This window comes from Condylura cristata, unplaced genomic scaffold (assembly GCF_000260355.1).
Source record: "Condylura cristata isolate star-nosed mole 26May11 unplaced genomic scaffold, ConCri1.0 scaffold00011, whole genome shotgun sequence".
NCBI lineage: Eukaryota > Metazoa > Chordata > Mammalia > Eulipotyphla > Talpidae > Condylura > Condylura cristata.
The window spans coordinates 50,134,751-50,148,762 of NW_004567112.1; the positions used below are offsets into that span (position 1 = coordinate 50,134,751).

Here is a 14,012-nt window from a genome sequence, read left to right on the forward strand (position 1 = left end):
TAGATTCTCAGTGCTGCGCTTTAACCCGCTGCGCCACCCAGGGAGGGCCTATCTGTGTACTTTTATAAAAAATTAATTAAAATCCTATTATACTTTTGTCAAAGAGACAAACTTTTCCTCTATCCTTATGTTTTAGTTTGGCATTTACAAATTAAATTGATAAAAGTAGATTAATAGAGAAGAAATGGTGTTGTCATATGTATGTGTAAGCCAACAAAAGAAATATTTCCTTAAATAGGAAAATAACAGAGAATAATTACTTAATTTAATTGGAGAAAGGGGAGAGACTTCTATGGAAGGAACGAGTGGGTTTCTAGCAAGAGCTAAGAGAAAAAGAGCAAGTTTGTGATAATACTTTTCCATAGAGAATATTTTATTTTCATGGACTTAAAACTTTGCTCAGGGAGAAATTTGTGGCTACCTGACTCATAGAAATTTCAGTTCTAGTGAGATTAGGGAAGATTCAAGATGGTTTCTCTCTGTATATATTTATTCAATAATACTTGAATAAGTATTATTCAAGTATTGAATAATCTTTATATAAACTTAGAGCTTTCTAGTGGGTTACCACACTTTAAAAGTTCAAACTTTTCCCTAAAATTTGACCATAGTCTACCTTATGATGTATTTCTATATCAAAGGATACTAGTCACGCAGCTTTTACATTCTAGAAAGATTGCACCTGCAAAATTTCATGAACAGAGTTGCCCTTTTTAAAATATTTATTTATGCATACAAGAATGGGGGTGTCTTGTCGGGATTAAGAGAAATCACCAGAGATAGAATGGAGACAGAATAAGCAAATCTACTGAGATAAACTACTGAGGGGAGCAGCAGGCAAGACAAGAGTTCTGTTGTGCCATGTGGGTTCGCTCTCTGGCTGGGAATCAAACTCATGTTACAATAGTGGATAGTGCTGTCTTTAACACCTGTGCTGCCAGGGCTTTCAGGGTTCTTGTTTCTTTGTTTAAGAGTGTACCTTATAACACTTATTTATGACCTTTTTGATCAAGCAAATTAGGAAAGATCAAAATTATCTATCCTATAGTGAACAACTCAGAATCATTTGGCATATTTATATTGTTGGTCAAATATTGCTTTTTGTCCCTAAAGAGAGATTAGAACCTTTAAATATGTGTTCCCTAAACCTGCCCTTGCAGCCCTTTGAGGCCACCGGTTTGTCTAGTTTCTAGTCTCTCTATGGATTCACCAATTCAGGATATTTCATATAAGTTGAATCATATATTATGTGACTTTTAGTTTCTTTGCTTAACTTGCTGCATCTAACATTTTTATCCATGTCATATTTATCAGTATTTCATTTTGTGTCTCAATTATATGCTATTTTACACACACACACACACACACACACACACACTCCAAATATTCATTGGTAGATGTTGGATTATTTCTAACGTTTGAATACTGTTAGTACTTTTATGAACACACATAAGTATGAAGACTTTTTTGGTGTTGTATAGAATAGCACTGTAAGGAAATAGAAAAATGTAATTATTTGAGATAACTAAATCCTATGGAAGTAAAGACACTTCTAGATTCTGTCATAATGAATGACAAAATGCAACTACTATCTTCATAGTCTGTCTTCATAATGAAGATAACTCAGGTCCATTATGTATTCCTTATATCCTTTAGACAACACTTTCTAGATAAATATTATCAATATAAATTTCAAATGAAATAATCATCACACTTTAGCATGGACTGACAATAGTAATTTCATTCGAAAGAAATGGGAAGGGAAAAAGAAAAGAGCAACCTTACACTGGTACAACCTGACAATCACAGCCTCAATCTGGTAATCAAAGTCAACTGAAATATGTTATGTGAATGACACTTAAACACACACACACATACCTGTAATCTATATATATAGAGATATATACTCATTTGTGTTTCCTGATAAATATGATAAAACAGCATTTTACTTATGTGATTTTCCTCTCAAAATCAGATAAACCTAGTAAAATATCAGAATTAATGTAGTATACACCCTAAACTTTCACAATGCTGTATATCAATTATATCTCAATAAACTAGAAAAACAAAACAAAACAAAAAATAAACCACAAAGACTGTTCTCTTGCCAGTAAATATTCCAGTAATAAAAGGGAAGTTTAACCCATGTCTCACATACTTGTGACAAGCACACTTTTCTCTGAAATTGCAACTTCTTTCAAAGTATTTAATTATAGGGCAACCTGGGCGAGGGGTACACTGCTGAGGGGAGCCGAGGGCGGGTCAGGAGAAGTCTGCCTTGCCATATGGGTCACCTCCAGAGCTGGGATCAAACTCGTGCTGAAGTGGCTTTAGCTTCTTAGTGCTGTGCTTTAACCCACTGCACCACTAGGGAGGGCCCTAAAGTTTCCTTTTATTCCAGAAGAGTCCAAATAGTTTATTTAAATTAATGGTAGCTTTTCTTTTCATAATATCCATCAAAGAACAATCAGATTTCTAAGGATGGATTAAGCACATTACAAAATATGTTACAATGATTAATAATGTAAAATGGTAGTTGAAGGCCATATCTATAAAAGTATAGTTAGTAGAAAGTATTTTTCATGAATCTAGGAGTTAATGACAAATGTATTTTACTATACATCTAATGTCATTATTTCAAACAATTGGGTTAAGAAGGTTACATCTTAGTCATTAAAAGTAAAAGATTGCATCTAAATATTTACAAACTGGGGCCCTCCCTGCTGTCATAGTGAGTTAAAGTATATCTCTGTGAAGAAATCCACAGCCAATACAGCAAGTATCAATCTCTGGCCAGGGAGGTAACCCACATGGTACAGCAGAGCTCTTCCATCCTGCTCACTGCTCCTCTGAACAGTATATTTCAGTCAGTCTGCCTGCTCTGTTCCCACTCTGTCTCTGGTGAATCCTCACACCCCACCCCCACCCCTGCATCTCTGGTCTATACCCCAGGTCTGTATGCATAAATAAAGTTTTAAAAAATATCTACTAGTGGGGAATTGGGATCAAAAACAGAGGGGGGAGGGAAATGCACTGGACTCTGGTGATGGCACAGGGTGATTTGGTGATGGGAAGCCTATGGGGATTATAACTGAGATGAAAAAATGAACAAAATGATGTAAAAATAAATTATACATATAAAAAATCTACAAACCATTCTTTCATTTAAATTTTCTTTCTCACAGGACCGTGCACAAAATCTGAATGAACGGCGGACTACCACCACCACCCTCACAGTGGACATTCTGGATGGAGATGACTTAGGTCCAATGTTTCTTCCTTGTGTCCTTGTGCCAAACACTCGTGATTGTCGGCCACTCACCTATCAAGCTGCCATACCTGAATTAAGAACGCCGGTAAATATATTTCATTTTTTTTCCCATCCCCTTACACCTGTTCAAGTAATTTGCAGACATATTAGTAATGAGACCCTGCTCAAGTGATTTGCAGACATATTAAGTGAAAATATGAAAATCTAGTTTGGGTAATGAATAAGCCATTAAAGAAAGTATTGGTAAATTTTGAGTCATGATGCATAATTGCATTTTAATAATTATAAGTATTTCATGAAATAACTAGCCATTTGACATCGAATATTACTTTTTAAAATTGTAACAGATCTCTATTTCAAAGGATTCTAGATTATTCTAAAGGGAAATGTCTCCAGTGTTTTCTAAAATATTCACCTAACCATGTAGTCCTAATTCAGAGGGAACACAGCAAAAGGATACTCTACCTTTTAGAGTTGTGAACTATTACTGAAAATTATACCTAGCTGTTTGGCAGTGGGAATTAATGAGTCCTTAACACAATATCTAGCACTTATAGTTGCATTAAAAAAAAAAAAAACCTGAAAGGGGAGGCTTGAATCAATATTTTCAGTACTAGAAAATGCATCTTTGTAAAAATTCTAATGTAGCTAAAAATTGTCGTGAACTTAGAATTCAAGCCTTTATATATGATAGGTATACATACATAAAAATAAAAAAAATTATAAAGCAAATAGTGTTCCTGCTGAGGTTAAAATATTAACTTTCCCTTATACTGATAAATAAAATTTCCAGTAGTCAACTATCTTTGCTTTTCATCTGGAAAGCATTCAACTTTCTGGGCTGGTAACATATATTATGCTGTCAGTATTTTTTGAAGTATTTGATTTTTTTTTCTCAAACATGTGAGTACAGTTTTGGGGGTCCTCTCTATTAATGAGACTTTTGAAAAAAATTGCTGCTAAATATAACTTACAGTGCATTAACCTTGGAGATTTCTTACCTAATATTATGTTTATGGATTTTATTAACAGTAAATCTTTAACACTTTTATCTCTATTGGCAAAACTGTTCACTGGTTTTGTTGGCTTGCATAAATAAAAAACGGAAGGAAAAAAATGACACATCTTGTATGCATTAAACAAAGAAAATGGTATATAAGTTAGTAGCTAAATTCAGTGTTTTATATGAAAAGGCTAATGCAGAACTTTTCTTGAGACTATTGTAGATTACCTAAAACTGTATGCCATGACATTAATTTTGTTGAATCAGTTAGAAAACTATTAGTGATGGTGAACATTAAACATTAGGAATTGGTAGCTTATTTTTTTCAAGTTAGTTTATATAACTAAAATATCAGTGTGATACCAAGATAAAGGACTTAGGGTAAATAATTACTGAATTCATGAATCAGTCCTATGAGTATTTAATAGTATTTAACTTATGGAGAGAAATAAAAGAAGACAGAGTTTGCATCTTGGAAAACACTTTGTGTTGACCTTATAAAGGAATATTGAGTATTCTTTCCTTTTGACATTATAGACTGTCAATCTTATCCATAAGCATTTTCTTCTGAGGGCTACTGTTTTATTGGTTCTGATAGCTGAAGTATCAGTGAGATACCAAGAGAAGAGACTTAACTGATAAAATATTGACTAAAATTAAATGAATCAGTGAAATGACTCCTTAACTGTATGTAGTGTATTGAGGAAAATAAATGAAGAAAAAGGTTGTGGCATGATCCAGACTCTGGGCAATGATATAAATATAAATAATGGCCAATGTTTATATAAAGTGTCCAGTGTGTCATGAAATGTACTGAAGTCTACAAAAATATTAGCTGAAACTCTTTTGCACTGTTAGTATTATACTCATTTTATAGGTAAGCTCTCAGAGATACCATCTTTAAGTAAATTTCCATAGCAATATATCTAATAGGTTAAATGTGTTTTGTTTTAAAATGGTGTAACTTATCATTATGGAAATGCAAATCAAAACAACAGTGATAAATGATAATACCACATATCTATGAAAATGCTCCATATTAAAAAAAAAAAAAAAGTGTGGGGCAAAAGGACACCAGTTACACTGTTGGTGAGAATATAGAGTCTCCTATGGAAAAAAGGAGGTTGCTCAAAGACTAAAAATGGATTTATCATATGTCCCAGCAATTCTACTACTGGGTATCTATCCAAAGAGCAAGAAAACACTAATTGTAAGGAAACCCAAACTCCTATGTTGATATATGCACTACTTACAATAACCAAAAAACAACCTAATGCCCTAAAACAAATGACTGGGTGAAGAACTGGCACCATATCCAAGAGTACTATTCAGGGATCAAAAAGGATAAATCCATGCCATTTTTGGTGGTATGGATGAAAATTGAATTATTCTGAATGAATTAAGCTAGAAGAAAAATAAATACCCAATGTTTTCACTTCAGTGCAATTCAGCCAATGCAAAGTATTAGATGAGGCAAATGTAAGACTCATCCTTGAAAGCAGACCCTATGTCAGAGACCCCAGAAAAAGGAAGACAGTGAGTAAGAGGGTGAAAATAAAGGGAATGTTTAGCATGGTGGTATGTGGTAGAAATTTAATGGGTATTTCGTTGGTGAGGACACTAAGATGATTTATTTGGGGAGAAATCCTATATTGTGAAAGAAGGTAGAAAGGTATTTAAAAAGAAAATAATTTATTTTTATATAAATGTTTTAATAGCCCAGGATGAGGGAGCTTTGTTTTATTATCATATTTAATATGTACTAATTCTTTAAGAATCTTTGAAATAATTAGAAACTTAGAATGTATGTTCATATAATTGTTCCACATATTTTTCATTAATGGGTATGTTTTTATTGCTAGGTAGAAAAATTTATGCTCATTTACAAAATTAAGCATTTGTTCTGATGATTAAACACTACATAAAAAACTACCAAAACCTTCAAATTGTGATCTTTAAATTTGCTCATAAAATTGAAAATGTTCTATACCAGGCCACACAACATAAACATGGGCATCTTGACTGAGGTATGAGTCTACTTTTAGGATATTTAGCATAGCAAATTGATTTTAACTATTGACCTGAACTCCATTGAAGCTTAAGATAGAGCTTCCATTTTATTTCATTTGGTTCTCTCAGAGCCTGTTTGAACTACCTGACAGCAGGGCATGGCTTTCTAAGAACAAGCTTCCCCAGAGACATAGAAGAGTTTAGGAACTAGCCTTGTAGTTCGTAATGTCTCTTCTACTGTTGGCAGACATATGCCAGATTAAAAGGATAGAGGTATATTTGATCTCCAAGTCATATTATTAAAAAAAAAAAGGGTGAGGAAATATTTTAGCACTCTGAAATATAAACTTCAGACATTATATGAACTATAGATTTTCATGTTGTCTTCTACATGCTATTTTGGAACATTTCTGGATTATTAGAGTTAAGAACCGAGCTTTGTTTTTGAGTTTCACATTCAAATTGCTGTGCCTTTGTCTGTCCTTTTATTCTTTTTAAATTTTCCTTTACTATTTTCTTTTATATATTTGTGCTGAAATAGAAAATTTTCAATGGTAAGATCTAACAATTCAGAGCAAGAAAACTAACCATTAATGTCAACTGAACAGGACATGATGACTCTAATTATATACTTACAGATTCTTTCCTTGACGATTCTTCAATTTTGAAAGTTTGACACCTGTTCACCTTTTGAGTTGATTGGAAATTTTCAAACAATTATCTCAGTGGTGTTCTTGACTTGAGAAACTGTTGTTAGTATCACTACAATGTAGGCAGAATTTATTAACTGAAAAATACTTAAAAGGTAGTCAAGTACAACATTTACCTCATGAATATAATAAAAATATTATATAATAAATATATAAAATAATATAGTATATTATATACAATAATATATAATGTAATAAAATATAAAAGTATAGCATGTAATATATATTAAACACATTAAATATATTTGAATATAATAGAATAAATATATTTATTGAAATGCATATTATTTCCTTAAAGATAAACTTATTTACTAAATGTTTTATGTATTTTCTAATACAAAATGCATTTTCAACAAAAGTCTTAATAAACCTTAATATTATTATTTGACTGTATAAATATATGAATCTGGTGTCTTAAACCTATATAGTAATAATAGCAGTCCTATATAGTATAATAACAAACCTATATAGTCTAATAACAGTCCTATATTATTACTTATAGGTCATCCAGTGTCTGAAATTCACACTGTACTGAATTCTTCCTTATCCCTATTTAAAGCACTTGAATGGGACTTAGTATACCATGAGTATATACTTCTGTAGTGCTTGTTGAAAAGAATTGCAATTTCCATATAATTATCACAGATAATTTTTATTATGTTTTATTTATGGTGTGCTCTCCTTTCAGGGACACTTGTCACTCACTATAAGAGTTATGATAATTTGATTCATATTATCATAAAATATATTACAATCTGGTAATTTCTTCTCTTGTCTTTTATAAAATCGCTGATTTTTCTCCTGTCCTTGATAGCCTTGGGTTTCTCCTCTTGAAATTTTAATAGCTTAAAAAAATGAATCTCTGTACTTAGATTATTTTATTTATTCATTCATTTACTTTAAATTTTCAATGTCTTAAATCTTAGAGATTTTCCAGGCTTTTATACTATACAGGTTTGTTTGGTTTTTTTTTCCTTTCATAGACTCACAAAGATTTTTCTCTATGTTATAGATGTGTTTTCAGACTTAAAATATTTTTTGACTTCTAAAAGTTAGATTTTATGCTTTTTCTAGATATTTTTTACTTGAACTTCCCACAGAAGCCTCATTATCTTTTATAATGTAGTGATGCCTACACACATTGTTAGCTATGATTCCTACTGTCGCTCTTGTTGATTTAGCTAGAGCATGAAAATACAGACCTGTATATACCTTTGTAGATTTAAACATACAATCCACAAGGCAGGTACAAGAGTGTAAGCCTACTATTTTAACTTAATAAAAGTAATTTAAAAAAATAAGTTAAAAATAATAAAATAAAGCAACTCCTTTTTTGAGATCAGTAGTGACATTATTTTAAATAGCAGATTTAGCAGTCACCACTTATGCTAAATTAACTATTCAATATATAATTGCTTTACAAAGAGATAGCAACTGTTGCAAAATGCCAAGGTGTAACACTGTGAGCCCAAATTATATCACTCAAGCAAATGTCTACCTGATTTACAAATTTTTTGTCCCTAACTTCCTTACTTGTTTTATCACTACAAAAACAGTGGATTTCAACACTTTTTTTTTTCAAAGTGTTCCAGAAAAATCTCCTTTTCTGTGAAGACACAGAAAAGGACTTCTACCACTAAGTTACTTCGGCTCTACATAACACTTAAAATTTAGCATTTAAATTTCTTCTTTTGTCTCATTTGATAATTTAAAATATTTTTATTATTTAACTTTTCTAATTTATAATTATGCAGAAAGCTTTTTCAATTTTTATGTATTAAAAATCGGGATTTCTCCATCCTTAAGACCAAATCTTCAAAATAATCACTATTAATTAATATACTTGTCTTGGCAAATATTTGGAGTTTGCTTAAAGCAGATACAGTATTGTTTTTGTTTTTCTTGTTTTTCAAATAAACCAAAGCAAATGACTGATTTGTGTGAAAATTAAAGTATTAGATCTCACAGAATCTACGTGTGATGTGTTTAAAGGGATTAGTAGCTAGAGACTGGGAAACTTACTCATAATTGTGTGTTATGGATAAAGGATGAGGATCATGTGTCTCTATATGACTATGGGGGCTAACACATACACAATTTTTACTCTCTAATCAAGTACATATTCAGGGGAAAGCATCTGAATGACTTAGCTTAGACTATTCATTTTTTGACTAGAAGGGATAGAGCCTTTGATAGTTGTTTCTATCAAATTGACCAGGTTATAGTTCCATATTTTATTTCTCATATGCTCTTAATTTATTCTTAATTGAGGTAATATTGGATTACCTCCATCTGGTATTACCACTGTAGTACACCTAACACCAGCTCACTTTATTTTACCACCATAGGCTATTGTGCTTTCATCCATCTTTGTTCATACATTTTGTTGTTCAAACAATTTCTCTTCCCAGGTTGGTGCTTCATTTTTATACTCACCAATCAAGGATTTGAGCTTGTTTTTATCTGTCTCTAAGTTTATTTGATTTACATTTCACATAGTAGTTACATGACCTTGCATTTATCTTTCAACTGCCTTATTTCATGTAGTATTATCCCTTCAGTCTCATCCATGTTGTCACAAATGCCTAAGTTTATCTTTTTTTGATCACTGAGTACTATTTGTGTATACTTACCACATCTTCTTGATTTGATTTGGGCTACTTTGGTTATTTTTATAATGTCACTATACTAAATAATGTTCCAGTAAACATGGGAGTGTAAGTTTCCTTTCAAACAAGTGTTTTTGAAGTTTGAGGGTAGATGCTTATATGGTCAGAATTACTGGGACAAATAGCAATTCCATTTTTAATGTTTTCTATACTGTTCTCCATAGGGCTGTGCCATTTTGCATTTCCTTTAGCAGTGTAGGAGGGTTCCCTCTTGTTTCAGGTTTTTTCAGTATGGGCCATTGTCAAGACCGGTGTGAAATGATTAGTCACTGTGGTTTTGATTTGCCTTTTGTAATAATAAGTGATTGTTAACAATTTTTCTTCTTTTCACCCTTTGCCCCTTGCAATTTTGAGTGTCTTCTTTGGAGAAATGTCTGTTAAGTTCATGTGCTGAATTTTTGATTGGGTTACTTATTTTGTGTTTATGATTATGGGTTCTTTAATATCAGTCCTTTGTCAGATGCATGGTGTGTAGATATGTTCTTCACTTAGAAGGATGTATTTTCATTTCTCATTCAGTAGAGTTATGTTTTTTTCCTCTGTTCATAAACGTTTTAGTTTGATACAATCTTAGTTGTTTATGTTTGCTTTTGTTTTCCTTTCTACTGGAGACAAGCACCTACATGTTTCACTAAAGGTTAGGTCATAAAGATGTTTTGCTTATGTTTACTTCTATAAATATTTTGTGATTTCATCTTTGACATACAAGTATGTGATGCATTTTGAATTGGATATTCTATAGGTATGAGTTCAGGTCTAGTTTCATTCTTTTGCATGCAGATGTCCAGTTTTCACAACACTAATTACTGTAGAGGTTATTCTTGTTCAAGTGTATGTTTTTGGCTTATTTGTTATACATTAACTATGCAAGTATATATGGGTTTATTTCTGGAGCCTCTATTTGTTTTTGTTTTTATTCTCTCTGTGTCTGTCTTTGTCTCAATACAGTACTATTTTAATTCTTGTGGCTTTGTGACTTTATATATATATATATATATATACGTACAGAACTGGGGTTTAAGCCAGAGGTGCAGGGGAAGTGAGAGGATTCACTAGAAATAGAGTAAATAGCAGAAAAGCAGATTGACAAAGTGTGCTGCTGTTGGGAGCTGCAGACTAGTCAGGAGAGTCCTGCTGTGCCTTGTGGATAACCCCCCCCATTCCTCTTCCCCTCCCCCCTGGAGCCAGGAATCCAACTCCATATTAAAGCCCCAGTGGCTTACTAGCAGTGCTGTGTCCTAACCTGTTGGGCCACCAGAGAGGGACCTGTAGCTTATCTTCAGGTGTGGAAGTGTATTGCTTCCATTCTTCTTCTTTGTCACAATTGCTTTTGCTGTGTGGGGTCTTGGGTGATTCCATATGAATTTCAGTAGTAGTTGCTCCAATTCTTTGAAATATACAATGCAGATTGCATGGAACCTGTGTATTACTTTGGGTGGAATAGACATTTTGACAATGTTGATTTTTGAAAATCATAAGAAGGGAATTTTTTTTCCCAATTCATTGTTCTATCCCTTTCAACTGTGTTTTATATGTTTCTTAGGTAGATCTTTTGCCTGTTAGGTTAACTCCTAGGCTTTTAACTTTTTTGTGTAATTGTAAATGAAATCAATTTCCAAATTTTTCCTCTCCTAGCTCATTTTTTTGTATATAGGAAGATTACTGTTTGTTTTTTTGTTTTGTTTTGTTTTGTTTTTGTTATCTACCACTTTCCTAAACTGATTATTCAGTTAGATTTTCTCACGGAATATAAGTTTGTAGCATGTTATCCACAATGACTTTTTTTTGTCTTCTTTCCAAGCTTGGATTCCTTTTATATCTTTCTCCTAATTTGTTCTACCTAAAAATTTCAATACAATGTTGAATAGTACAGGTGATAGTGAACACATTTATTTTGTATTAGATGTTAGTGGAAAAGTTTATCACTTGAAAATCGATATTCTGTGTTGATTATTGTAAGTGATTTTTATTATGCTATGTTTTATTCTCAATTTTTTGAAGTTTTCATTATGAATAAAAATTGGATCATAGGAATTTCTCAGCATGTCTTAATTTATGTTTTCATCTTTCTTTTTGTTGATGTGGTGAATTATGTTTACTGTTTTTCATGTCTTGAACCATCCCTGCATGCCTCACATGAATTCCAGTTGGTCACAGCATAAGTTCCCTTTAATGTATTGCTAGATTTAGTTTGTTAGGATTTCTAGTAAATGTATCTGTATCCATATATATTAGGAAAATTGTTCTGTAATTTTTTTGTTTGTTTGTTTGGAGTCTGGTTTCATTTTGGTATTAAACTAGTATTAGCCTTGTGAAAGGTATTTGGAAGTACTGTTTCTTTTTCAATTTTTTGGTAGATATTGAACAAACAGTCATTAAGTTCGTCTTTGATGCTGTTGTAGAATTCAGATCCTACACTTTCGATTTTTTTGAGTTTTGATTACTGTTTCAGTTTATTTGCTTGTGATTTGTTCAGGGTTTCTGTGTTTTTTTTTTCTTTTCATGTTCAACCTTTGATGATTGTGTAATGCTTATAATTTGTTCAACTCTTCTATGTAAGTGAATTTGTTAGCATAAAGATGTTCAAAGTAATGTCTAGTTATCCCTTAATTTCTGTAGCATGTCTTGTATTTGTCCTTTATTTCTTAGTTGTATTTAAGAAATTTGAAAATTCTCCCTTAATTTCTTACAAAGCCTTGCTAGAAGCTTGTCTATTTTTCAAAACAACAACAAACATACAACTTTTGGTCTCATTGATATTTTATATTGTTTTTAATTTTTATTTCATTTACTTCTGTTTTGATTTTCTTGTTAATTTCAAAGGTCTTTTAGTAGTGTGTTTTACAGTCTCTCTAGTTCATTTACTTCTGCTTTAATTTTCTCATTAATTCCAAAGGTCTTTTAATAGTGTGTTTTTCAGTTTCTACATGTTAAGTAGCTCCTTTATATTTATTTATTTACTTATGCGTACAATAGCTGGGGTATATAAGCTAGATGTATGGGGGTGAGAGGATTCACCAGAGACAGAGTGGGGAGAAGAACAGGCAGTTTTAGTGAAATACACTGCTGAAGGGAACAGAGGGAAAAGACAAGAGAAGTCTGCTGTGCCATGTGGGTCACCTCCCTGACTAAGGATCAAACTCATGCTGCCCTCCTTATTTTCTATCAATAATTGATTATATTTTTCTATAACTGTGATCTTTGAAGTTATTGGATATGATTTCAGGCCTCATAAAGTTGGTGATATTTATTTAATGTCTCAGAATGTGATATATTATGGAGAATGTCCCAAGTACACATGAGAAATATGAGCATTTTGGAAATTCAGTGCCCTGTATGTGTTTGTGAGGTCAAAAAGATCTAATTCTATATTTAAGACTTTTTATACCTATTTATTTTCTGTCTGGTTAGCCTGCCCATTGGTGAGAGTGGGGTATTGCAATCTCCTGCATCATAGAGCAGATTTTAGACTTGGTAGCCTCCACAATTAAAACATAACTCAGTTCTTTAAAATTGCTTTCTCTAATATGTAATACCTGTAAATATATCCCCACCCACCGTGGGTGCCCCAGTATTTAATCTCTGATGAAATTTTAACTTCAGTGGGTAAAGGTAATTTTCTCAAATAAAATTGTAATAATCCTAATAAGAGAAAATTGATGCTGAGCAATGGGATACTTAAATAATAAGTATTTTAGAGCTGTCACATACTTGTACATTTCTATAGCTGGCTTTCAGGCTTTCCTGAATTTTTTTCAACATGCTATGATAAATAGACATCTGTTCATGGCACATCCATGCTGCAATGCTTCACTTCCTGCTTCAACGAGTTTCAGGTATAAAAGATCATACCTAAGTGTCTTCTTGAGACTCCATAGTCTTTCTCACTCACTGCTACAAAATGAATATTCATATGAAGAAATATTACCCATAATGCGATGGTAGCTGTAAAGAAGTGTGGCCTCTGGAAACTGATTAGGTCATGAGGAAAGAGACCTTTTGAATGGGATTAATGACCTTAGAAATGAGACCTCTCCTTCCTTCTACCATGTGACAGCACAGGTAGAAGTTGTCCATCTCTTCTACATAATTGAAGAAGACAATCACATATGTCCCAGGAAATGTGCTCTGACCATACAGAATCTAGCATTTGGATTTTACCTCTCCAGACCTTAGAGAAATAAATTTCGGTTCATTGACATTATCTAGCCTGTGTTACTGTTATATCTAAATCTAACAGACTGAGTTCTTGACTTTACTCCCAGCTGCTCTGCCCTTCAGTTTTTTTTTCTTTTTTTTTTATTACAAAGTTTATTTTTACATCATTTTACACATTTTTTTTTCCATCT

General features: G+C 32.3%; 1 protein-coding gene across 1 annotated transcript in view; it reads left to right on the forward strand.

Annotated features, from left to right (window-relative positions):
• PCDH15 (protocadherin-related 15) overlaps positions 1-14,012 on the forward strand; it is a 565,802-nt gene that overhangs the window by 235,623 nt on the left and 316,167 nt on the right. The window contains exon 5 of the mRNA XM_004681080.1: positions 3,186-3,356. Within this exon, the coding sequence (XP_004681137.1) occupies positions 3,186-3,356 (171 nt within the window). The remainder of the gene's footprint in view (positions 1-3,185; positions 3,357-14,012) is intronic.